The sequence below is a fragment of the Pan troglodytes genome, chromosome 2, assembly GCF_028858775.2.
Source record: "Pan troglodytes isolate AG18354 chromosome 2, NHGRI_mPanTro3-v2.0_pri, whole genome shotgun sequence".
NCBI lineage: Eukaryota > Metazoa > Chordata > Mammalia > Primates > Hominidae > Pan > Pan troglodytes.
In genome coordinates, this window is record NC_086015.1 from 189,901,868 (window position 1) to 189,929,502 (window position 27,635).

The window sequence follows — 27,635 nt, forward strand, 5'->3', positions numbered from 1 at the left end:
GCTTTTGCAGCCTTTTTAATGTCCTTCAGTTCAAAGTACTCGGCATGCCAAAGAGCCATATTTGGGGCTATCTTTTTCTGTGCCAAACCAACAACACCAAACCAGAAAGAAGCAAGCATAGGGAATCCAGGGCTTCACTCAACCCATCCCTTCCTATGCTTCTCCTCTATCTCCACCCTGGGAGCAATTTTCTTTTACAGAACTAATGCAACTGAGCAGAGAAAGGCTGGCCTGTCCAGAGAGCCGATAGGACGCCCATATTTTATTTTCAGTTGTGCCAATGTCCTGCATGGGACTCCTGGAACTCACTGGATGCCCCTGTGCATGAGCTTCTTTGGCATGTAATAGAATTAATAGCAGTCTGCTTCTCTGCAGGTAGGTATCCTGCAAAGAAACTTTGTATGAAATGTGTCTGCACATTGTACTCATCTTGCATTGTTTACCCATGTAGTGACCTTCAAAAATGGCTTTGCAAAAGTCACAGGGGAATAACCGAGTTAGTAGGCACTTTTTTCCCCTCCTTCATCAGATTCTGCTCTGATTTGCTACATAAAGTTGTATAATCACCAGGAAATATGCACTGTGCTGCCACGTGATTTTCAAATGCAAATGAGCAGGTTAACAACCCCAGTGTTGCAATGTTCTAGCTGTAAATATGTTTGGATAACCCAGCAGAGCCACTTAACCTTTGGGAACAAGGCAACTAGCGTCTGGCAGCAGGAATCCAACCAGTGCCCTGAGTTCTGAGGCAGAGAGGAGGACAGAAGAAACAAGAGGCTGGAGATTGTCAAATTCAGTATCCCAGTTGGCTCTTGATTCTTGGTGAAACCATCCCTCAGCTCCTAGAGGGAGATTGTTAGATCATGAAACTAATTACCATCCTTTTCCTCTGCTCCAGGCTGCTACTAAGTTTAACCCAGGAATCACAGTCCGAGGAAATTGACTGCAATGACAAGGATTTATTTAAAGCTGTGGATGCTGCTCTGAAGAAATATAACAGTCAAAACCAAAGTAACAACCAGTTTGTATTGTACCGCATAACTGAAGCCACTAAGACGGTGAGTGAATTGTGTTTAACCTTGAAGTCACTTGGGATTTGTACTATCACTAGGAGCCCAGGCCTCACACACACACACACACACACCACCACCAGCACCCACCACCACCACCACCACCCACCACCCATCACCATCACCCACCACCACCCACCATCACCCACCACCCACCACCACTCACCACCATCACCCACGACCATCACCCACCACCATCACCCACCACCCACCACCACCACCCACCATCACCCACCACCATCACCCACCACCACCCACCACCACCCACCACCACCACCCACCACCATCCACCATCACCCACCACCACCCACCATCACCCACCACCCACCACCACCCACCACCATCACCCACCACCCACCACCCACCACCACCACCCACCACCACCCACCACCACCCACCACCCACCACCATCACCCACCACCCACCACCACCACCACCCACCACCACCACCCACCACCATCCACCACCACCAACCACCACCCACCACCACCACCATCCACCACCACCCACCACCACCACCCACCACCCACCACCATCACCCACCACCACCACCGCAACCACCACCACCACAACCACCACCACCACCCACCACCACCACCACCCACCACCACCACCCACCACCCACCACCACCCACCACCACCACCCACCACCACCACCCACCACCATCACCCACCACCCACCACCACCACCCACCACCATCCACCACCACCCACCACCCACCACCACCCACCACCCCTCACCACCCACCACCATCCACCACCACCAACCACCACCCACCACCACTACCACCCCTCACCACCCACCACCACCGCAACCACCACCACCACCCACCACCACCACCACCATCCACCACCACCCACCACCCACCACCACCCACCACCATCACCCACCACCCACCACCACCCACCATCATCACCCACCACCACCCACCACCATCCACCACCACCAACCACCACCCACCACCACTACCACCCCTCACCACCCACCACCACCACCCACCACCCACCACCATCACCCACCACCCACCACCCACCACCACCACCATCCACCACCACCACCCAACCACCACCACCCACCACCCACCACCACCGCCACCCACCACCCGCCACCATCACCCACTACCAAATATGTGATCATCAAAGGTAGAAGCTTACAACTTGTGGACAGACAGATACCACTCTCTGGCCTGGGGTGGGAGGACAGAGTATGACTCGTCCTCAGGCAGGTTGGCTTCCTGGATGATCAGAGAAGTAGAATCTAGGGTGAAATGAAACAAAAGTAGATGGAGAAATCTCAACAGGACCAAGTAGAGAGGGAGAATTTAGGAATTTAGTTAGACTGCAGCAAAAGAATTCACTGGGTCTCTGGCCCTAGGCTAAAAACTATAGAACTCCAAACCTTAAATGGGAGGGGGTACTTCATGGGGCATGTCTAAGAGGAGTGAGGAATGAGGTTAATGTGATTCTACGGAATTAGACAGAAGTCTGTATGGCTGAATGTACCGGGTTTAACAGCAACGTTTTAGTTAGTTTTTGATATTATTGCCATGATGCACTCCAGCAGGAGACAAATCCTGGCAGGATGCATGGTTCAAAGAAATACCAATCTTTCAAGAGTATGTTTAAACAAATTTCACTATAAAAGACTATATCTCTGGGAATGTCAAGCAATTGGTTACTTTAGCAGAAAAAAAAAAACTAGCCATGTGACAACATGGGGATAAAGGAAAATAAACACAGTGGACATGTTATTTTTTCTGAAAGTAAAATCGAGCCATTTTCTTTCATAATCTAGTACAGTCATGTGAGAAATTCTGCTTCATGGTGATCTCAAGCAACAGTTTATTGGTGGTGTGGTACCCAGTAGATTGTGGGTATGGTTGTAAATATACTAAAAAACATTAAATTGTATGCCTTTAGTGGGTAAATTTTATGGCATGTAAATTATATCTCAATAAAGCTGTTTAAAAAAGAAAAAGTAGGAAACAAAATAAACCAAATAAAAGTACTAAAATCACCCATAATTAATTCCACCATACAGAGATAACTGTTAACATTTGTTGAAGGTTTTCTTGTTTGCTTTTTCTAATTTGTAAAAGTCATATACGTTCATTAGGGGAAAAAGACCACTTAGAAATGTTTTCTTGGGCCGGGCGCGGTGGCTCATGCCTGTAATCCCAGCACTTTGGGAGGCCGAGGCGGGGGGATCACGAAGTCAGGAGATCGAGACCATGGTGAAACCCAGTCTCTACTAAAAAATACAAAAAAGTAGCCAGGCGTGGTGGCGGGCGCCTGTAGTCCCAGCTACTCTGGAGGCTGAGGCAGGAGAATGGCGTGAACCCGGGAGGCAGAGCTTGCAGTGAGCCGAGATCACGCCACTGCACTCCAGCCTGGGCAACAGAGCGAGACTCCGTCTCAAAAAAAAAAAAAAAAGAAATGTTTGCTTGAAGAAGAATGTGAAAGATAATTATAATCTCACCACTGACAGACAAACATTTTAACAGCTTGCTGTGTATCTTTCCAGACTTTTAAAAGACATAGATTTATATATAAACCAGTTTTGACAAAAATGGGCTAATACTATGCATACTGCTTTGTAACCTTTAAAAGTACATTGTGAATATATTATAAACATTCTTTCACATAAATGTTTATGATAGAAATATAAATATATTTTAAGTGAATGCTCTGCTGTCAAGTCAAAGATCAATATTCCTAACTTTACTGGAACCCACTAGAATTATTTGCTGTTGGGTCAGTTGGATGAACCCTAAGTATCTTTGGCTGCTTTTCAGGTTGGCTCTGACACATTTTATTCCTTCAAGTACGAAATCAAGGAGGGGGATTGTCCTGTTCAAAGTGGCAAAACCTGGCAGGACTGTGAGTACAAGGATGCTGCAAAAGCAGTAAGTGTATTGGCCATTCTTGGGCCTTCTGTTTTCTCCGTTGACCCTGCCAGATTTTTTTACTGATGCAGAAATGATGGCTATTGGTGAGCCTGTTTATGAGAAATGCAAATAAACATTCCAATGTGTAGAAAAGTCAGATGCTTTATATCTGTGTTCTTGTATAGACAGAAAAATCATGGAGAAGCCAGCAGTTAAACATGGAGAAAGCCTTTCCGTGAGAAGGGGGCTCTAGTGTCCAGCCAGAACATGTGGCTCAGACTCCAGAGAGATAACAAATTGACATCTGGGCCAAGCCAAAGAGCTGGCGAGGGGAGGGGGTGGGTGCTTCCATTGCACAACGTTAAGTGCAAATCTTGACTCTGCCTTCCATTAGCTGTGTGATAGCGGGGGAGCTGTGACCTCTCAGAACTGGCACTTTCTGCTGTATATGGGAGATAATATTGACCTCATCAGGTTGTTGGAGGATGAAATCAGATGAATTATGCAAATAACTTTGATAACAATGGCTATCTTAACCAAATGCCTAACATATAGGCCTGGCACACCATAGCTGGTTGTTTTGCTTTTTTTTTTTTTTTTTTTTTGAGCCAGAGTCTCGCTCTGTCGCTCAGGCTGGAGTGCAGTGGCGCGATCTCGGCTCACTGCAAGCTCTGCCTTCCGGGTCCACGCCATTGTCCTGCCTCAGCCTCATGAGTAGCTGGGACTACAGGCACCCGCCACCACGCCTGGCTAATTTTTTGTGTTTTTAGTAGAGACCGGGTTTCACCGTGTTAGCCAGGATGGTCTCAATCTCCTGACCTGGTGATCTGCCCGCCTCAGCCTCCCAAAGTGCTGGGATTACAGGCGTGAGCCACCACGCCCAGCCATGGTTGTTTTGCTTTAATTAAGAAAGATTTCAGACAGTATCTGCCTCAGAAGCAAGCCTCTCTTTTCATGGATTGATTCCCTTCTTTTATGTCAGAACATAAAAGATGACTGCCAGTCATCTGCCATTACCAAAGAGTACTGAACTCCAAGTCAGGAGTCTAGGATTTTGCAGTGCTGATTCTCCCTTCACAGTCATCTCATCTGTAAGGTGGGGATAAGTAGCTGCCGTGCTCTGTACTGCCTGCTTCTAGGGGCTGTGTGGACAAAGGGAGGTGTGCTTTATCCTGATGGAACAGTATCTGTCACTTAGAATCCAATGGATATGACTGAAGAATGAAAAGACAAAACAAAACAAAAACACTGTTCAACAATAACAATTAAACAGCTGCCTATTATTAAGTGCCTGCTGTGTGGCGGGCCTCTAGTAGGCATTTTGTGTGTGTTTGCACACATACTGTTCACAACAACTCTAAGAGATAGATGTATCCCATCTCCTACAAGATGGGTAAACTGAGACTCCAAGAGTCAAGGGGACATGACAGAGTTAACAGCTAGCAAGTGACAAGGCTGGAACTGAATAACATTTTGATGCCAAGGTCCTTGCCCTTTCTATTAAGTTAAACTGAAGTTTATGTGAACAGTATTAACTCACTGAAGTTGAGTGGTAGATAAGAGGAGTGTTTAGCAGACTGGTTCTAGACCTCTGCGTCCATCTTGGTTAGAAAGAAATAGCTCCAGGGCTCAGCCAGGTGCAGTGGCTCACACCTGTAATCGTAACACTCTGGGAGGCCGAGGTGATTGGATCATTTGAGGTCAGGAGTTTGAGACCAGCCTGACCAACGTAGTGAAACCCTGTCTCTACCAAAAATACAAAATTAGCTGGGTGTGGTGGCACGTGCATGTAATCCCAGCTACTTGGGAGGCTGAGGCAGCAGAATCACTTGAATCTGGGAGGCAGAGGTTGCAGTGAACCGAGAGATCGCACTGTGGCACTCCAGCCTGGGTAACAAAAGCAACACTCTGTCTCAAAAAAAAAAAAAAAAATAGGAAAGAAAAGAAAAAAGAAATACCCTCCAGGGCTCAAAACAAAGACTCAAGCTTTAAAACCTCACCATTTACACTGTCTTTCCTCCAGCATCTCATGAATATCAGTGGCTTATATAAAGTAATCATTAGGCTATTAAAAAAATTTATTCTCATGTCTCAAAACTCTTTTGGTAAAATCTTCACAAGTTTTGTTTTGTTTTGCTTTTTAAGGAAAGCCACATTTAGCAACAGTATTAGGTAGACTTTCCCATCTGAAAGATTAAGATAAATGATCTCTTTCTTTTCTTTTTAGGCCACTGGAGAATGCACGGCAACCGTGGGGAAGAGGAGCAGTACGAAATTCTCCGTGGCTACCCAGACCTGCCAGATTACTCCAGGTGGCTGGTTTATCCTCTGGCACTGCCCTGGTGGGAAATTAACCATTTCTGTGAGCCAGGAACACAATCTTGACCAGGCTCTGCTTGCTCCCAGAGGGTGGCAGTAGTAAAGCCATTTGCAGAGTTAGGGAGCATTGGGTGGAGCGGCAGAGCCCAGAGGTTGAGCCAGGCTCGTGACCATCATCCCCTTAGGACTATCCCAACTCTTCCCGTGTGCTGCATTGTACCCAGTGTGTGCAAGGGCTCAATAGAAGGACCAGAAGACATAAGACCTGCCCTCTATTGCAGGCAGCATCCCAGATTGAGGAGCGCATAGGCTTTGAGGGCAGACCTGGCCTGGAATCTTTCAGAGCTCCTTGCCTTCTTGCCTCTCCTTTTCCTTGTCTAGAAAAGGGAGGTAAGAGTACTTCCCACTTCACAGGACTGTTGTGAGGCTGAAATGAGATGATATGCCTGGAGGTACAATCATAATAACATACTAACATATTAATCATAATAACATATTAGCAACAATCAGGATAAAAGTAATAGCTAAGATATATTGAGTCCTTATGTCCCAGCCATGACTCAAAGCACCTTACATGTGTTATCTTCTTTTTCTTTTTTTTTCTTTTACTGATACATAATATTTTACATATTTATGAGGTACATGTGAGTGTTTTTTACATGCATTGAACATGTAATGATTAAGTCAGGGTATTTGGGGTATCCATCACCTGGAATAGTTATCATTTCTATGAATTGGTAATATTTCAAGTCCTCTCTTCTAGCTACTTTGAAATATACAATATATTGTTGCTAACTATAGACACTCTAGTCTGCTATGTAACATTAGAACGTATTTCTTCTATCTAACTACAATTCAGTACCTATTCACCAACCTCTTCATTTCCCCCTTCTACCCCCTTACCCCGCTCAGCCTCTGGTATCTGTCATTCTCTTCTCTTCTCTATCTCCATGTGATGATGGTTTTAGCTTCTACATGTGAGTGAGAACAATGTGAAGTTTGTCTTTCTGTGCTTGAGTTGTTTCACTTAACGACCTCTAGTTCTGTCCATGTGGCTTTAAATGATATGATTTCAATTCTTTGTTTACGGCCAAATACTATTTCATTGTGAGTATATATCACAATTTCTTTTTTTTTTTTTTTTTCATTTTGAGACAGAGTCTCGCACTGTCGCCCAGGCTGGGGTGCAGTGGCACGATCTAGGCTCACTGCAACCTCCCGGGTTCAAGCAATTCTCCAGCCTCAGCCTCCTGAATAGCTGGGATTATGGGCATCGCCACCACGCCCAGATAATTTTTGTGTTTTTAGTAGAGATGGGGGTTTCACCATGTTGGCCAGGCTGGTCTCGAACTCCTGACCTCAGGTGATCCACCCGCCTCGGCCTCCCAAAGTGCTGGGATTACAGGTGTGAGCCACTGTGCCTGGTCCCCCACATTTTCTTTATTCATTCACCTTTTGATGGACATTTAAGTTGATTTCATATCTTTGCTATTGTGAATACTGCTGCGACAAACCTGGGAGTGGAAGTACCCCTTCGATAGGCTGATTTACTTTCCTCTGGGTAGATGCCCAGTAGCTGGACTACTGGATATATGGTATTTGGTGTTTTCATTTTCTGAGGAATCTCCGCACTATTTTCCATAGTGGTTGCACTAATTTACATTCTTACCAACAGTGCATTAGAGTTCTCTTTTCTCCATGTCCTCCTGGCTGTGTTTGCTGCTTACATGGCAGGCAGCGAGAGCTCCGTGGTGAAGAAGTCCAGGCTCCCAGGGGGTCCCTCCAGGTGTGCCACTCACTCTGCAGCTACGTTCCCTTTTTATGGACTTTGCCTCTATTGACCAGTAGGTTAGGGCTATCTGTTATGAACATTACTTGATAATTTAATACAAACTCTTTTTAATAATAGCCATTCTAACTGGGGTAAGATGATATCTCATCTCATAATGGTTTTGATTTGCATTTCCCTAATGCTTAGTGATATTGGGCATTTTTTCACATACCTGTTGGCCATTTGTATGTCGTCTTTTGAGAAATGCCTACTGAGATCATTTGCCCACTTTTTAACGGGATTACTTGTTTTTTTTAATTGGTGAGTTGATTGAATTCCTTGTATATGCTGGATGTTAGTCCCTTGTGGGATGCATGGTTTGCAAATATTGTTTTTCTTTCTTTTTTTTTTTCTTTTGAGACACAGTCTTGCTCTGTCGCCCAGGCTGGAGTGCAGTCGCATGATCTCGGCTCACTGCAACCTCCGTCTCCTGAGTTCAAGTGATTCTCCTGCCTCAGCCTCAGCCTCCCGAGTAGCTGGGACTACCACATTCAGCTAATTTTTGTATTTTAAATTTTGCAATTTTGTATTTTTAGGAGAGATGGGGTTTCACCATGTTGGCCAGGCTGGTCTCGAACTCCTGACCTCAGGCGATCTGCCCGCCTCAGCCTCCCAAAGTGCTGGGTTTACAGGCATGAGCCACCACGCCCAGCCTCTTCTTTGTTTAGGGCAGTGTATGCGAATGCTGATTGCGATCATTAATGCTGTGTTTTTGTCTGCTCTTTGTTAAGCCGAGGGCCCTGTGGTGACAGCCCAGTACGACTGCCTCGGCTGTGTGCATCCTATATCAACGCAGAGCCCAGACCTGGAGCCCGTTCTGAGACACGGCATTCAGTACTTTAACAACAACACTCAACATTCCTCCCTCTTCACGCTTAATGAAGTAAAACGGGCCCAAAGACAGGTTTGTTCTTTAATTCTCTAAGTAGCACAGTATTACTAAAATTTGTTAGATCTTTACATTTAAAATGTATGATTGCATGGCTGGTGGTGTTTTCATGTGACTAGCACAGGAAGCGAAGAGCTTTCTCCTTAGTCAAAGTGAGTCGATAGTGCAATACGTAAAGTGAGAAAAGATGTCGAATCAGACCCCCTTCCTTTGACGTTTGATTTTAACAAATGGGTAATCGTCATTACAGGCTCTTCCTAGAGACAGTGAAAAGGAAAAGTCATACCGGCCTTAGGATTTTTTTTTTTTTTTTTTTTTGAGACAGAGTCTGGCTCTGTTGCCCAGGCTGGAGTGCAGTGGCGCCATCTCGGCTCACTGCAAGCTCCGCCTCCTGGGTTCACGCCATTCTCCTGCCTCAGCCTCCTGAGTAGCTGGGACTACAGGCGCCCGCCACCACACTGGCTAATTTTTTTTTAGTATTATTATTATTTTTAGTAGAGGCGGGGTTTCACCATGTTAGCCAGGATGGTCTCAATCTCCTGGCCTTAGGATTTTAAGAAAACTATATTATCACCTAGCCATCATGAGTTAAACACAGCTCCAAAATATTAAATTGTGTCTAAAATGGTCGGCATGGCTTTCTGGGTACCCACTAAGTTACAGTGGTATCATCAGAAAAAAAAAAAAGTATATATCCATAATTTTTTTTTTTTTCTGACAGTCTCACTCTGTTGCCTAGGCTGGAGCAGTGGCGCGATCTTGGCTCACTGCAACTCTGCCTCCCAAGTTCAAGCAATTCTCCTGCCTCAGCCTCCCAAGGAACTGGGATTACAGGCGCTCATCACCACATCTTGCTAATTTTTGTATTTTTAGTAGAGACGAGGTTTCACCATGGTGGCCAAGCGGGTGGTCTCAAACTCCCAACCTCAAGTCATCTTCCCACCTCGGCCTCGCAAAGTGCTGGGATTACAGGCCTGAGCCACTGCGCTCAGCTACAAATCCTCTTAATGATTCAGTACACCCAGACTTTTCTTCTTTTTTTTTTTTTTTTTTTTTGAGAGAGAGTCTTGTTCTGTTGCCCAGGCTGGAGGCTGGAGTGCAGTGGTGCCATCTTGGTTCACTGCAACTTCCACCTCCCAAGTTTAAGAGATCTCCTGCCTCAGTATCCCAAGTAACTGGGATTACAGGCACCCACCACCACGCCCGGCTAATTTTTGTATTTTTGGTAGAGACAAGGTTTCCCCACGTCGGCCAGGCTGGTCTTGAATTCCTGACCTCAGGTGGTCCTCCCGTCTCGGCCTCCCAAAGTGCTGGGATTACAGGCATGAGCCACCACGCCCGCCCCTCCCAGACTTTTCTGATAGTTGACTGGGTCTCTTGTATTTCAGCCTCTTATTATGAGTGATTCCCTTTGGTTAGTAACATTCTCTGCATTTAATAAACCTTACAACTTGCTTTCATGCGAGCATGCTTTACTCAATTATGTCCGTATAGAGCTATCATGGTGGGAGGGGCCCAGAATAAAGTAGAAGAAATCTTACTACTTGGTAACCTGGGAGCCTGAGGACCCAAGAGTAAAGACCACTCCCCTCTAAAGTTTTCTTTATCCGTCTAGAAGGGCATTATTATTTTATGAAATTCAGTAAACATTTCTCTCTGCAGCCTGGCAGAGGAAATATTGTTAGGATTCACTTAAGGAAATCCATGTTCCAAAACTGGCTGAAAAATAGAAAAATATATATATTGCTTGTCATTTTCAGATGGCTAGCGGTGTGTGTGTGTGTGTGTGTTTGTGTGAGAGATGTGAGACTCTTAAGGTGCTCAATGTTTATTCAGCATTTTTTTGCCTAGTAATAATAATAATTTATATTTCTTGGGCACTTATTATATTGCCACACTGTTTTCTAAACTCCTCATAACATTCATATCCCACAGCGAATAATGTTTAAACTGCCCTTTAAATATTCAATCTGAAATTGTTTCAGGTGGTGGCTGGATTGAACTTTCGAATAACCTACTCAATTGTGCAAACAAATTGTTCCAAAGAGAATTTTCTGTTCTTAACTCCAGACTGCAAGTCCCTTTGGAATGGTGTAAGTAGGCAAAAATTTAATGATAAAGTTCTTAGCATTTTGTTTACATTTTGATGGTAACTATTAAGCTGGGTGGGAAGACCGTCACGAAAAGTTTAGATGACATTCAGCAATTCATATTCACATTTACTTGGGAAGACTAAAGCTCATGTCACTGATCAAGCTGCCTTACCTAACTGGCCAAAGAATCCGCACAGCTAGCAATAAGTATTTTTTTATAACTTTATTTTATTTTATTTATTTTTTGAGACAGGATCTCAATCTGTTCCCCAGGCTGGAGCACAGTGGTGTGATCTCATCTCACTGCAGCCTCCACCTCGCAGGTTCAAGCTATTCTCCTGCCTCAGCCTCCCAAGTAGCTAGGACTACAGGCGCCAACCACCACGCGTGGCTACTTTTTGTATTTATAGTAGAGACAGGGTTTTACCGTGTTGGCCAGAGTGGTCTCGAACTCCTGACCTCAGGTGATCCGCCCGCCTTGGCCTCCTAAAGTGCTGGTATTACAGGCATGAGCCACCGTGCCTGGCCAGCAATAAGTATTTACAGAGTATAACCAGGGACTACGAATAGATAAAATGCTTGAACTGTCAAGTGTATCTTTGTTATGTCTCCACACTTTCCTATTTCCTTTTCTTCCCCAGGTGCTCAATGCCCATATGGTGTTCCCTTGCTCTACCCAGGGTTATTCTTCATGTCAAACTTTTCTCTGTTTGTTTTCTCATCTTCCCTTCCCTACCTTTATCTTTAATAAACAGACCCTGAGTCTCTAGCCCTTAGTGGTCCTTCTTAGCATCGTATCTTGTTATCTGAACCAAAATTATATTAAAATGGTGTATCTCAAGGTAGTAGTAGCTAGCGAATGTTAAGATGGCTAAGACATGATATGTGCCCAGGGATGTTTGCATTTGAGCAGAAGACTGTGCTTTAGCCAAGGAAATGCTGCAAGTCCTTTGATCTAGTAATTCTGCTTCTAATTCATTTATATGGGAAATCCAGACCATAAGATGTTAATGTCAGTTGTTTTTTAATAGAAAAATATTGTAAACAAATAGTTTATGCAACATTAGAGAATGGTTAAGTAAATTACAGTATATCTATACAGTAGAATATGATACAGCTATCAAAAATTTTTAGTTTTTAGTGACAGTAAAACGGTTACAATGTTAAGTAAAAAACAAAAGTGGGATACAAAACTATACATATGGATTTATTTAAATATGTAAAATAAATGTAAATACAAAAAGGTGATGGAAAACAAATTATGACAAAATATAGAATGTAGTTAACTTTCAGTTGGAATTATGGGTGCTTTTTCTTTTTTGAGAAGAGGTCTTGCTCTGTCACCTTGGCTGGAGTGCAGTGGTGCGATCTCGGCTCACTGCAACCTCTGCCTCCCGGGTTTAAGCAATTCTCATGCCTCAGCCTCCCTGAGTAGCTGGGATTACAGGCGCCTGCTGCAACGCCAGGCTAATTTTTGTATTTTTGGTACAGATGGGGGTTTTGCCATGTTGGCCAGGCTGTTTTCGAATTCTTGATCTCAGGTGATCCACCCACCTTGGCCTTCCAAAGTGCTGGTATTACAGGTGTAAGCCACTGCATCCGGCCGCTTTTTCTGATTCTCTATATTTTTTGGAAGTTTTTGATATTTCCCGAGTTTTCTAATTGAGCATGCATTTATTTCATAATTGGAGAAAAAAGTAAAAAGGACACTATCAAGAGAGTAAAAATACAACCCACAGAATGAGAGAAAATATTTGCAAATCATGTATCTGATAAGAGTTTAACATGCAGAATATATAAAGAACCTCTTTTTGTTCATAAAATAACAAGTATTAGAAAGGGCATGGAGAAATTAGAACTTATGTACATTGCTGGTAGGACTGTAAAATGCTGCAGCCATTATAGAAAATAATTTGGCAATTTCTGAAAAACTTAACTATAGAATTACTATGTGACCCAGAAGTTGCACTCTTAGGTATATGCCCAAAAGAACTGGAAATGCATATTCAAACACATGTTTATACATGAATTTCTATAGCAGCAAAATTCATAATAGCCAGAAAGTCGAAACAACCCAAGTGTCTATCAATAGGTGAATGGATAAACAAAATGTGCTATTATATATACACAATGAAACACTGTTCACCCTTTAAAAAGAATGAAATTCTGATACATGCTACAATGTGGATGAAGCTTGAAAATATTATGTTAAGTGAAATACACCAGACACACACAAAAAATATTGTATGATTCCACTTATATAAAACACCTAGAATAGGCAAATTCAGTCAGAGACTATTGGAGTTGCTAGAAATGTAATGTAGGCTTTTCTCTTTTTTTTCTTTTTTTTTTTTTTTTGAGACGGAGTTTTGCTCTTGTTGCCCAGGCTGGAGTGCAATAGCGCGATCTTGGCTCACTGCAACCTCCGCCTCCCGGGTTCAAGTGATTCTCCTGCCTCAGCTTCCCGAGTAGCTGAGATTACAGGCATGTGCCACCACGCCCGGCTAGTTTTGTATTTTTAGTAGAGATGAGGTTTCTCCATGTTGGTCAGGCTGGTCTCAAACTCCCAACCTCAGGTGATCCGCCTGCCTCGGCCTCCCAAAGTGACTTATCACACAGCACCTGGCTATGTTTGTTTATTATTCTTTTTTCCCCTCACTTCTGGAGACCTAGGCATAGGTCTTTCTATTTGTTTGTTCTATTTGTTTTTCTCCCTCTGTTTTTAAATTATGAAATCATGTCGAGTCAAAAATTAACTTAGAATGCTGTTCTAACAACATTATATGGAATTCTCATTTTTGTTATTTTGTTTTTTTTTTTCCTTATCCAAGAAAGACCCTAACTTTATTGGCAAGCATGTTTGTATTTCCAAGTATATTGTTTTTGTTTGTTTAAACATGCTATGAATTTTTAGAGATTATTTTTTCTTTTTGGTGCTGAGGTGAAAGAACGTACCCTGTATTGTTTCTGCTTTGTAAAATTTATTGGATCTTTTTGTGACCTGGTGTAAAAACAATTAAAAATATTTGTATGATACTGGCCGGGCACGGTAGCTCATGCCTGTAATCCCAGCATTTTGGTGGGTGGATCAGTTGAGATCAGGAGTTCGAGACCAGCCTGGCCAACATGGCAAAACCTCATCTCTACTAAAAATACAAAAAAATTAGCTGGGTGTGGTGGCACACGCCTGTAATCCCAGACACTTGGGAGGCTGAGGCAGGAGAATCACTTGAATCCGGGAGGCAGAGGTTGCAGTGAGCTGAGATTGCGCCACTGCACTCCAGCCTTGGCGACAAAGAGAGACTCCATCACAAAAAAAAAAATATATATATATATATATATACACATATATATATACACACACACACAAATACATACAAATTTGTATGATACTTATGAAAGTATCATTTAAAATCATATGTAGCATATGAAAATACCATTTAAATAAATCTTTAATATGTTATTCAAATCTTCTATGTTCTTATTTATTTTTTATTCACTGGCCCTGTCTTAGATTTGTAATTGCATACTAAATTTTCCCACCATATTATTTCTATCCATTTCTATTCACGTGTAATTTTTTCTACTTTAGGTATTTTGATTCCATGCCTTCTGGTCTACGCTTTTGAAAAATAAAATTATGATTTTTACTACCTTTATGAATGAGTGTTTTGTTATCCTGAATTTTACTTTGCCCAATATTACTAATACTGTAGTTCCTGCTACGTTTATATTTGTCTCACTTAGCTTTGTTCTTCTTTTATTTTTAAGCTTTATACATTGTTTTTATTATAAGATGATTCTTGAAACTGTAATACATTGATTTGGTGTTTTAACAGTCTGAAAGTCTTACCTTATTTTTTTAGAAATTTACCTTTTTACTTACATGGCTGTTATTTCTGTACTAGATCTTCCTGCTTTCCATGTGCTCATGTATATGCATGTATTTGTTGATGCTATTGATACTATTACCTTAGTATCTCTTTTGCAGTAAGACTATGTTTTGCTTCTTTCTTTTTTTTCTATGCAGTGATTTGGAAAGTACACGTCCTATTCTTCAATTTTACTAGTTGTTTACTTTTAAGACTCTAAAAAATGTTTTTAACTGAGCACTTATATGCTTTTTAAAAACCAGGATACCGGTGAATGTACAGATAATGCATACATCGATATTCAGCTACGAATTGCTTCCTTCTCACAGAACTGTGACATTTATCCAGGTAAGGAATAACACATGTTGGCACCGCAATAGAGGAATACTGGTCCCAGACAACTGGCTGAGTCTTTTCCTATAAGTTGGATTTTGGTTCCTGTGATATACTCCAAAGTCTGTGTAACCTGCAGACACGGATGCACCCCTTGATGAGAACACTGTACCCCTTCCCTGCCCAGTTGTACTGCAGCTCAGACTGTTCTTGTCAGAATGGTTTATGAAGACAGAAGGGAAATGTATGACCCCTGGGCAAAGTTGGCCTTTGGGTACAATGCCATCTGGTCTCTCTTCTCTGTAAGTTGTCCTTAAGTCAGATGTTGTAAGTTGAAGAGACCTGTATTTTATTTCTAAGCACTCAGAACAAAACCCTTTCAATTAAGGTGGTTTTTTCCTGCTTGTTATAATGGGAAGAAATGGAGATAGTGTGAGTTTGTGGTCAGGTCAGTGTTTCTTATAACAAGGGTGTGCTTTTCTCATACTTGGAAAACGTTTGTATGCGTTCCACGAGTAGTCTGAAGCTGCCTGTTCATCAGAACCATAGCACTTAAACTTTTCTCATGAGAGTCACTCCTTTAAATTAAGCATTGCTTTTTACAGTTTCCATCAAAAATGCAAAAATTCAGGAAAAGTGTAGCGTTTTGTTGGAGTTACTCGCATCTTCCTATTGAAAATGTTTCCCTAAGTACACTGTGCTCTGAGGAGGGGAAAAGAAGAGAGGCAGGAAGTGAAAGTCAGACAGACAACCTTCCCCCACTCACTACTGGGCCTGGGCTCCCATGTAGCCCCTTATACATGTGGATGCTGGTTCTTGTGCAGGAGGGATGCTAGGCCAGGCTGCTACTTCAGTGTACATGCTGACTTAAAACCTGATCCTTTCAGGGAAGGATTTTGTACAACCACCTACCAAGATTTGCGTGGGCTGCCCCAGAGATATACCCACCAACAGCCCAGAGCTGGAGGAGACACTGACTCACACCATTACAAAGCTTAATGCAGAGAATAACGCAACTTTCTATTTCAAGATTGACAAGGTGAAAAAAGCAAGAGTACAGGTGTGTAAACTATACTACAAAAGCAGTAACACTATAGTCTATGTGCAAATTGCTGACTAATTTTGCCACTGATCTTGGCTCTGGATTGGGAAACCATACATTTGATAATGTGATTTGGTGCATTAGATTTGGTAAATTAAGTGCCAATCTCCCTGTATGCTTCATCCCGGACAAGTATGTTACAACATTCTCTCTGTTTTCTATATGTAAAGGACTGAGGTGAGGATCAAATAAGTTAATATATGTCAAATCACTTTTTCAAACTCTAAAATGCTATATAAATACAATAGCAGCTGGGCGCGGTGGCTCACACCTGCAATACCAGCACTTTGGGAGGCCAAGGCGGGTGGATCACAAGGTCAAGAGATCAAGACCATCCTGGCCAACATGGTGAAACCCTGTCTCTACTAAAAATACAAAAATTAGCCGGGCGTGGTGGTGCACACCTGTAGTCCCAGCTACTCCAGAGGCTGAGGCAGGAGAATCGCTTGAACTTGGGAGGCAGAGGTTGCAGTGAGCCGAGATTGCGCCACTGCACTCCAGCCTGGCAACAGAGCGAGACTCTGTCTAAATAAATAAATAAATAAATACAATAGCAACCATGATATAATTAATAAAATTCAGGGCTAGGGCCAGGAAGACTTACGCTATGTCTTTCTGGACTCATCTCTCATTATAACATCACATAATGTCTTGGGCTCAGCCATATCAGTCAATCCATCATTGCCAAGGCTCCACGCTTTCTTGCCTCCATGTCTTTCACCCACTGTTCTCTCTGCCTGGGATCCCGCTCTCCTGCAAATGTACCCTCTGGGGATTCATCTCTCCTTTCATGCCCTATCAATAGAAGACTGACAGGAGTGTCTTCTGGGAGTCAGGAGACTCAGTTCCACCATACCATCTGCCGCTCACATCCCAGATCACTCTGGGTGGTCATTCAAACGTTCTAAGCCTTTGTGGCCCCGTCTGTAAAATGAGTGACTGTATTAGAAGAGCCTACATTTTGCCGGGCAGAGTGCCTCATGCCTATAATCCCAGCACTTTGGGAGGCTGAGGCAGGCAGATCACCTGAGGTCAGGAGTTCGAGACCAGCCTGACCAACATAGAGAAACCTCGTCTCTACTAAAAATACAAAACTAGCCAGGTATGGTGGTACATGCCTGTAATCCCAGCTACTCGGAAGGCTGAGGCAGGAGAATCACTTGAACCCGGGAGGCGGAGGTTGCAATGAGCCGAGACCGTGTCATTGCACTCCAGCCTGGGCAACAAGAGCAAAACTCCTTCTCAAAAAAAAGAGAAGAGCCTACATGTCTAGCAACTCCAATAGTCTCTGACTGATGTCATTATGGACAGACCTCTATTTTAGAGACTAAAAATTGGCTTCCCTAAATACAAGCTAAATAAAAATAATCAAAATAGAGCCAAATTGTTACAGCAAGCCAACATAATCCTCATAATCTGGTGAAAAAATTCTCACTAAAAAGTTCATACTTTTGGCTCAGAATTGAATTTCTAGGAATCTAAAGTAGGAGTCTTTATATACAATGATATTCACTGCAGTTTTAAGTATAACAGCAAAAATAGTAAACTGTCAAAATGATTAATATGAGAATGATTAGATCATGTCTGGCATATCCTCAGAATAGAGTGTTAAGCAGCAACTTAAAAGCATCTTTGTGCGGAGCTCTTGATATGGGGAATGTCTTGTGTTATAATATTCAGTGAAAAAAAGGAGGCATAAAATTGAATATACATGATGTTATCAGTTGTGTTATTTTAAAGTACAGAAAATAATGTGGGAAAAAAAGTGGCTCACGCCTGTAATCCCAGCACTTTGGGAGGCCGAAGTGGGTGGATTGCTTGAGGTCAGGAGTTTGAGACCAGCCTGGGCAACATGGTGAAACCCCATCTATAATATTAGGTTGGTGCAAAAGTAGTTGTGGTTTTTGCCAAAGTAATGGCAAAATCACAATTACTTTTGCACCAACCTAATAAAAATTCCAAAATTAGCAGGGTGTGGTGGTGCACACCTGCAATCCCAGCTACTCAGGAGGCTAAGGCACAAGAATGGCTTGGACCCGGGAGGTGGAGGTTGCAGTGAGCCGAGATTGTGGCACTGCACTTCAGCCTGGGCGACAGAGTCAGACTTCACCTGGAAACAAACAAAAAAACGAATGCCTCATAGTCATAGTGGTGATTTTTAGGTGATGGAATAACACTACTTTAATCTTTCTAATTTTCTGTGTTACTTTTGTAACTGAAAAAAAGTAAACAAACTAGATTAAAGTAAATCAAAACTGATACTTTGATCTCTCTGCTACTTGAGCACTTGTTTCTATCCCAGACACGACCACCCTCTCTCTCTGATTTCATTGCCATATGACCACATTAGGTTTACTTGAAAGGGACGCCAATCTATGCTATTCATGCTTTTTTCATCTTTAACTTCTCACTTTATATTTCTGCTTTCTTGTGAAATTCTTTTATTCTTTTTTCATTGTTGTTTTTTAAGAGAGACGGGGGCCAGACATGGTAGCTCATGCCTGTGATCCCAGTACTTTGGGAGGCAGAGACAGGAGGATCACTTGAGCCCAGGAGCGAGACCAGCTGGAGCAACATAGCAAGACCCTGTCTCTACAAAAAAAGAATTAAAGGCCAGGCGTGGTGGCTCATGCCTGTAATCCCAGCACTTTGGGAGGCCGAGGCAGGTGGATCACCTGAGGTCAGGAGTTCGAGACCAGCCTGACCAACATGGTGAAAAACCATCTCTACTAAAAATACAAAAATCAGCTGGGTGTGGTGGTGGGTGCCTATAATCCCAGCTACTCGGGAGGCTGAGGCAGGAGAATCACTTAAACTCGGGAGGCGGAGGTTGCAGTGAGCAAAGATCATGCCATTGCACTCCAGCCTGGGTGACAAGAGTGAAACTCCATCTCAAAAAATAATAAAAAAAAAAAAGAATTAAAAAATTAGCTGGGTATGGTGGTATGTGCTTGTAGTCCCAACTACTTTGGGAAGCTGAAGTGGGAGGATTGCTTGAGACTGGGAGGTCGAGACTGCAGTGAGCTGTGATCGTGCCACTGCACTCCAGCCTAGGTGATAGAACAAGACCCTTTGGGCAACAGAGCAAACAAAAAAAAGAGAGAGAGAGACAGATGGGGGTCTCACTATGATGCCCAGGCTGGACTCAAACTCCTGGGAGCAAGCAATGTGCCCATCTCAACCTCCCAAGTAGCTGGGATTACAGGCGCACACCAATGCACCCAGCTCCCTTATTCTTTATTCTGAATGTTGTAGGAATAGGCCACCATGTATTGTATGTCAGAGGTTTGCCATCAAAAACAGAATCACTCATTCTCAAGCATGAATATCTAGTCTTCTTAGTAGTTACAGTTTTCTCTGTGGATTAATGAATCAACATTCTAGTATGCATATGTGTCTACATTAAGGATGTCAGGGCGACACAAAGAGGTAACCCATCAGATAGTTGCCAAGTCAATCTGAATATTGCAAGAATTTCAAACTTACTTTAGAGAGATGAATCTTTACTGATTTTTGCATTTAAAGAGAGCAATTTGGTTGCTTGGACATAGTCACCCAAGGCAACCTTGATGGAAGCAGCCAATTTACTGGAAATCAATTAAACATATGATGAATTTGCTAAAAGCTAGTCTCCAAAATGACCAATTTGCCAAATTGCTAAATATTTATAGTTTTAATCTTGCCTTGGGTTTGCACATTTAGTCCTGTTTGGATGCATGTTGATTCCACGTTGGGTTCATATTTCAGATATGAAACACTTCCTGAATCTTCCATTTTCACACATTAGTGATTGCAGTTTCATATAAGTTTTATTTTGCCCTGCCACCACTGCTGCTGTCCCCAAGGCTGTTGATGCTCCTGTCTGCCTCTGCTGAGATGAATAAACTTCCAAGATCTGTGTGTGCACATGCAGAAATTTTTCCTTTGACAAAGTCCTAGGAATGTCAAATAATATGTAGATATATAAGACTTGATGCAAATTGCCAGAATCACCAAATATTTGCAATGATGCCAATTTACATTCACATCACCTGGCTATAAGACACCAGTTGAGGCCAGGCGTGGTAGCTCATGCCTGTAATCCCAGCACTTTGCGGGGCCGAGACGGGCGGATCACCTGAGGTCAGGAGTTTGGGACCAGCCCGGCCAACATGGTGAAACCTCATCTCTACAAAAAACACAAAAATTAGCCGGGCGTGGTGACACTTGCCTGTAATCTCAGCTACTTGGGGGCGCTGAGGCAGGAGAATCACTTGAACTTAGGAGGCGGAGGTTGCAGTGTGTGTCACTGCACTCCAGCCTGGGTGACAGAGTGAGACTCCATCTCAAAAAATAAAAGAAAAAAGACACCAGTTGAGGATCTTAATTTGAATTCTCTTCCTACCAGCAGTGACTGAGGCTGCTTGATTCCTATGCCTGGCCAATGCCACGTATCATCAATTTTTGTTTTCATCTTTGCCTGCATGGAAGGCTAACAATGATGTCTCATTGCTTTTTTAATGTGCATGTTTTTGTTTATTAATGAAGTTAAACTTTTTTTTAGGCTTAATGACCGTTTTAACTTCTCTGAAATACCTGCTCATGGCTTTTGTCCATTTTTTAGTGTTGGGCTTTATATTCATACAGACATTGATTCTATATCATAGTTTTCCCAGCTTGCCTTTCTACTTTGCTTATTGTGATTTTTCAGAAGCAGTTTTCATTTTTCTCTAGTCAAGTTTTAATATTTTCCCCTTCCTTCAGATTTCTTTCCTCTGCTTTTCACCTAAGAAAGGCCTTCCTCATCCTGGGTTTTGGTGAATATTTATTTATTTGTTTTAGTTTAGTTGTTTTTTTGTGTTTGTTTTTGTTTTGTTTTGTTTCCCGAAACAGAGTCTCACTCTGTCACCCAGGCTGGAGTGTAGTGGCGTGATCTTGGCTCACCGTAACCTCTGCCACCCAGGTTCAAGCGATTCTCCTGCCTCAGCCTCCCAAGTAGCTGGGATTAGAGATGCTTGCAACCATGTCCGGCTAATTTTTAGTATTTTTAATAGAGGGATTCATTATATGTTAGCCAGGATGGTCTCGAACCCCTGACCTCAGGTGATCTGCCCGCCTCAGGCCCCCAAAGTGCTGGAATTACAGGCAGGAGCCACTATTCCCGGCCAACACATTTAAATACTATGATTTAATACTAAATAATTTGGTTGAGAAATTGGGCCACAAAATATTTAATGGAAGATAGTGTTGAGTAGTGATTAAAACTGTTGCTAGAGATTAAAATAATTTTTTTTTCTTTTTGAGATGGAGTCTCACTCTGTCACCCAGGCTGGAGTGCAGTGGCATGACCTCAGCTCACTGCAACCTCCGCCTCCTGGGTTCAGGTAACTCCCCTGCCTCAGCCTGTCAAATAGCTGTCAAATTACAGGTGTGCATCACAAAGCCCATCTAATTTTTATATTTTTAGTAGAGGTGGGGTTTCATCACGTTGGTCAGACTGGTCTTGAACAGCTGGCCTTAAGTGATCCACCCGCCTCAGCCTCCCAAAGTGCTGGAATTGCAGGCATGAACCACCACGCCCAGCCTAAAATAATTTCTTAATATTAAAAATAGTAAGAGAACAATAAAAACCCCAAATAATTTTTCTAATTACAAAATTTAATCCACATAATTTCTATAGTAGTACTAACTCAGTATTTCACCAATTCAAGATTTGGCAGGACAATAAGGCATATTTAAAAACATTTTAAGTTTTTCTTCCTATTCCTGTTAGATTATTAGATATTACAACTTGAGCCCTTGAATTACTAGTGAATTTAACAGCTGTTGGACAATAAAACTCAAATAAATACATAAATAAATAAAAATTATAGGCCAGGCATGGTGGCTCATGCCTGTAATCCCAGCACTTTGGGAGGCCGAGGCAGGTGGATCACCTGAGGTCGGGAGTTCGAGACCAGCCTGACCAACATGGAGAAACCCCATCTCTACTAAAAATATAAAATTAGCCAGGCATGGAGGTGGGCAACTGTAATCCCAGCTACTCAGGAGGCTGAGGCAGGAGAATTGCTTGAATCCAGGAGGCAGAGGTTGCGGTGAGCCGAGATCGTGCCACTGCACTCCAGCCTGGGCAACAAGAGCGAAACTCCATCTCAAAAAAAAAAATAAAGAAAATTATAGCTTGCTTATTTCTTCCCCCACTTAGAAAAGGAAATGGGACCAACCGATAGCCAAATATTTTAAATATGCATGCCAAGCTTTAATGCCAAACGTGTACTTTTTTGTATGTAACTCTCTAAGTTGGTCAATTAAAATTTCAAGATTCTCCCTTAACATTTCTTAAAGATAAATGATTTATTATGCAAATATTTTTAAGCATTTACTTTGTACTAATTGATTTTTCAGGTGGTGGCTGGCAAGAAATATTTTATTGACTTCGTGGCCAGGGAAACCACATGTTCCAAGGAAAGTAATGAAGAGTTGACCGAAAGCTGTGAGACCAAAAAACTTGGCGTGAGTAGTCATGCACCTGTCTACTTTTTCACTGGAAGCCTATTTGATGTTTTTAGAATCATTTGTTTAAATGTCTCGTGAATAACACTGTCTCTCTTTCAACTTCTGTTTTCATGGATAGCAAAGCCTAGATTGCAACGCTGAAGTTTATGTGGTACCCTGGGAGAAAAAAATTTACCCTACTGTCAACTGTCAACCACTGGGAATGGTATGATTCTAATTGCAGTCAGCGTGGGGTCAGTTCTGCTCATTCTGAAAATCCATATTTGGGGGCTGAAAATGAACCATTACTGAAATGAATTGGGGAGCTATCTTTTTTAAATGGGGAGTAACTCTCACACTTCTGTGCTGATCTCTGTTTAATGGCTAGAAAGGAGAGTAACAATCCTCCTGATCACTTCTCACACATTGTCAGTGTCTCAGTGAAGCTTCTATAGACTCTCTCCTAGTGCACTGCAGTCCTGCTGTGGGGGAGCAACATTGGCTATGCCAGGTGTACCTGAGGCCAGATACAGCACTCCACTGCATTCTGCTGACATGCAAGGACCATGTGAAAAATGCATGGCTGGGCGTGGTGGCTCACGCCTGTTATCCCAGCACTTTGGGAGGCTGAAGCAGGCAGATCACCTGAGGTCAGGAGTTTGAGACTAGCCTGGCCAACATGGTGAAACCCTGTCTCTACTGAAAATACAACAATTAGCTGGGTGTGGTGGCGCCTGTAATCCCAGCTACTCAGGGAGCTGAGGCAGGAGAATCCCTTGAACCCAGGAGGTGGAGGTTGCAGTGAGCCGAGATCCTGCCACTGCACTCCAGCCTGGGCAATAAAGAGCGAAACTTTGTCTCAAAAAAAAAAAAGAAAAGAAAAATTCAGACTCGCAAACCCCACTTCACAGCTACCGAATTTTAACCAGATCCCCAGGGGATTCATATGCATGAATCAAGTTTGAAAAGCATTCGTTGATGTCATCTTTCTTTTTTAAGTCTTAAAAGAACTCTGGGAGGTAGTAACACTTTCCCTATTGTCAAGGATGAGACACTAAAAATTAGAAAGACTCTGAGGTCCTGAGTGAATAATGACATTATCAAATGCTTCCTCTGTCCCAGGCACTATACTGAAGGTTTCACCCACATTTTCGAGTCCTCCTTATAACTCTGTGAGGCAGGTGCTGTTATTATTTCTATTTTACAGAAGGGAAAAGTGAAGCTGATGGCACTTGGATTCAAATCTTGGTCAATTCAGAGTCTACCCTTTCCATCATGATGCTGATTACCAGTAGGGTCTGGCCGGACTCCAATGACCATGTTCTTTGCATCACCAGACACTGCTTCCAATTAACACATTCTCACAGGTAGCAAAAGTGTAGGTAGAATTAATCCACAAATCGACATATTTGAAGCAAGTTGCCTCTTTTCCCTCTTTTCTGATTTGGTCTTTTGTCGTGTGTAGGTATGTAGATGGTGTAACACAAACATTGTCCTCAGGTTGCATTTCAAGCTTGCGAATATGTCCTAATGTGCTTCAGCACAACAAAGTGATCATGGATACATGCTCCCTATATATTCAGTTCAGAAAGCCACTTAGGGCCTTTTAGGATAAAAGCAGTGATGGTGGTAATAACAGTAGTATCAATAATTAAATACTGTGCTCAGTAAAAACATAGGCTCAGAAGCTACCCTAGAGATTAGCTAGTTCAACCACCCAGATGAAGCAAAAACACTCCAGCTTATTTTACAGTTTTTTTTATTGTTGTTTGGCTGGGTTTTTTTGGGGTTTTTTTTGTTTTGTTTTGTTTTGTTTTTTGTTTTTTTTGACAGAGTCACTGTCGCCTAGGCTGGAGTGCAGTGGCGCCATCTCAGCTCACCGCAACCTCCACGTCCTGGGTTCAAGCAATTCTCCTGCCTCAGCCTCCTGAGTAGCTGGGATTACAGGCATGTGCCACCATGCCCAGCTAATTTTTGTATTTTTAGTAGAGATGGGGTTTCAGCATGTTGGCCAGGCTGGTCTCAAACTCCTGACCTCAAGTGATCTGCTCGCCTTGGTCTCCCAAAGTGCTGAGATTACAGGTGTGAGCCACCATGCCTGGCTATTTTATGGTATTATTAAGAACAATAATTAATGTCCACAAATTTTAAGATCAATCAAAAGACAAAAAATTTATTCACCCTTTCTGGAATGTTAATATAGTATTTAAAATCTGGCAAACACCTCCCCCATTGTAAACTAAGATAGCATTGCCAGATCTCAGTGTTTTTTTCTATCATCAATAGCATGATTTTTGCAGTAATACATTCATCTTAATATTTTCTGTTTAGATCTCACTGATGAAAAGGCCTCCAGGTTTTTCACCTTTCCGATCATCACAAATAGGGGAAATAAAAGAAGAAACAACTGTAAGTCCACCCCACACTTCCATGGCACCTGCACAAGATGAAGAGCAGGATTCAGGAAAAGAACAAGGGCATACTCGTAGACATGACTGGGGCCATGAAAAACAAAGAAAACATAATCTTGGCCATGGCCATAAACATGAACGTGACCAAGGGCATGGGCACCAAAGAGGACATGGCCTTGGCCATGGACACCAACAACAGCATGGTCTTGGTCATGGACATAAGTTCAAACTTGATGATGATCTTGAACACCAAGGGGGCCATGTCCTTGACCATGGACATAAGCATAAGCATGGTCATGGCCACGGAAAACATACAAATAAAGGCAAAAAGAATGGAAAGCACAATGGTTGGAAAACAGAGCATTTGGCAAGCTCTTCTGAAGATAGTACTACACCTTCTGCACAGACACAAGAGAAGACAGAAGGGCCAACACCCATCCCTTCCCTAGCCAAGCCAGGTGTAACAGTTACCTTTTCTGACTTTCAGGACTCTGATCTCATTGCAACTATGATGCCTCCTATATCACCAGCTCCCACACAGAGTGATGACGATTGGATCCCTGATATCCAGATAGACCCAAATGGCCTTTCATTTAACCCGATATCAGATTTTCCAGACACGACCTCCCCAAAATGTCCTGGACGCCCCTGGAAGTCAGTTAGTGAAATTAATCCAACCACACAAATGAAAGAATCTTATTATTTCGATCTCACTGATGCCCTTTTTTAATTTAAGTGGCTATGGGTATTTCTTTCATACTTTATTAAAGTATCAATATCCCTCTCTCCATTGTCCAGATGAAAATATCCTGATATAATGCACCAAAAACCGTGCAGCTTCGGAACAGTCTAAAGAGAAGTGGTGAGACTCCCAGTGGAGACACCATCAGTCTCCACAGACTGCATAAAATTGTGTGCCACAATTCTAACTCTTTTCTGAATCTTCTTCCCAAGTTTTCTAAACTAGCACAGTAAACAGACAAACTAAGGTGCCTTATGGCCTGCTGCAATTGGCTTCTCTGATAACAAATATGTACCTTACAACATATGTCATGAATTTGCATACAAAGATTCTTGTCATTCTTAATAAACTGTGGCACTTGGTATTTGAATGTGTGTGAAAATAAGGGAAGTCAAGAGATTAAATGCTGAACTTATTAATGGAATAGAAATAATAAGGAGGCTGAGGCTGGAGAATTGCTTGAACCCGGGAGGCGGAGGTTGCAGTGAGCCGAGATCGTGCCACTGCGCTCCAGCCTGGGCATCAGAGCAAGATTCTGTCTCAGAAAAAAAGAAAAGAAAAGAAATAATAAGAAAAACTTCCAGATTTCAAAGTAACAAGAAAGAAGACAGGTTGGCCAAAGGGAGGAAAGGGGGGACATAAATTAATTGACTTTCTATTCCCAAAATGGGCTAGTTATATCAAATAAATACTCCCACTGCCCTTTCTGAGTGAGAGCGTTTCTCATAAGTCAAAAATTTCTGTTTACTCATTAACTACTCTTTGCAACAGGCTTTCATATAGAAGTATTCTGTTTATTTTTGCTGAGTCTAGATTGAGTAATTCTTAGTTTACAGAAGCTCCGAGCTTAATGATAAGGATGAAAAGCAGAGGGAGCAATACAGAAGCAGGCTTGCTAATAAAACTTTTTAAATAATTGACAAGGGAATACCATGGAATGTGATGCAAAGTTTGTTCCGAAATTTTATGAGGAAATTATTCTCTAGTCTCACTTTATAGTCTTTTTGCTATGACTTTGAAGACCATTGATTTTTGAGAAGCAGAATAATAGGATTGCCTTTCATTGCCCTATAGTGCAAAGAAGGTATATGCTTTATAACCAATGTTGTACTTTTGCCTAGAAAAACAAGATATGGCTTTAAATAGCTACAATCATCTTTGGATGTATATGTCACTGCTGCTTCAAGTTATTGGATGCATTTGAACCTCTGAGTTTGTCTTTCATTTTAAATATTGTCTGTTCTTTTAAATAAACAACCACAGATGTCAGGAAAAAGTCTTACCTTGTCAACTGGTTGCTCCACTTTTTAAAAATAATTGAATGATAACATCATATTAACTGCGTTTTACTATACTTACAGAGTCACCTAAGGTCCTGCGAGTACAAGGGTCGACCCCCAAAGGCAGGGGCAGAGCCAGCATCTGAGAGGGAGGTCTCTTGACCAATGGGCAGAATCTTCACTCCAGGCACATAGCCCCAACCACCTCTGCCAGCAACCTTGAGAGGAAGGACAAGAAGAAAGATGGGATAGAATTTAAATAGAGAAGAATGCCATTTTATCACTCTGCCTCTGGGTGAAATAAAGATCAGTCTTGATGTTCTTACTCTAA

At 42.4% G+C, this 27,635-nt stretch overlaps 1 protein-coding gene across 1 annotated transcript; it reads left to right on the forward strand.

The window, feature by feature from the left end:
• The first annotated feature begins 649 nt into the window (after window positions 1-649).
• Window positions 650-27,635, forward strand: KNG1 (kininogen 1). Its single transcript, XM_009446984.4, has 11 exons — window positions 650-1,058; window positions 3,866-3,976; window positions 6,186-6,270; window positions 8,840-9,012; window positions 10,983-11,090; window positions 15,226-15,310; window positions 16,183-16,355; window positions 22,782-22,889; window positions 23,011-23,097; window positions 25,203-25,280; window positions 27,386-27,635. The coding sequence occupies exons 1-11, from the start codon at window positions 864-866 to the stop codon at window positions 27,464-27,466; spliced, it is 1,284 nt and encodes a 427-aa protein (XP_009445259.1). The 5' UTR covers window positions 650-863; the 3' UTR covers window positions 27,467-27,635.

Coding starts and splice junctions, on each gene's coding strand:
- KNG1 (XM_009446984.4), top strand. CDS start 864: ATGAAACTAATTACCATCCTTTTCCTCTGCTCCAGGCTGCTACTAAGT. Junction 16,356..22,781: donor TGAAAAAAGCAAGAGTACAG/GTGTGTAAACTA, acceptor TTGATTTTTCAG/GTGGTGGCTGGCAAGAAATA. Junction 25,281..27,385: donor AAATAAAAGAAGAAACAACT/GTAAGTCCACCC, acceptor CTATACTTACAG/AGTCACCTAAGGTCCTGCGA.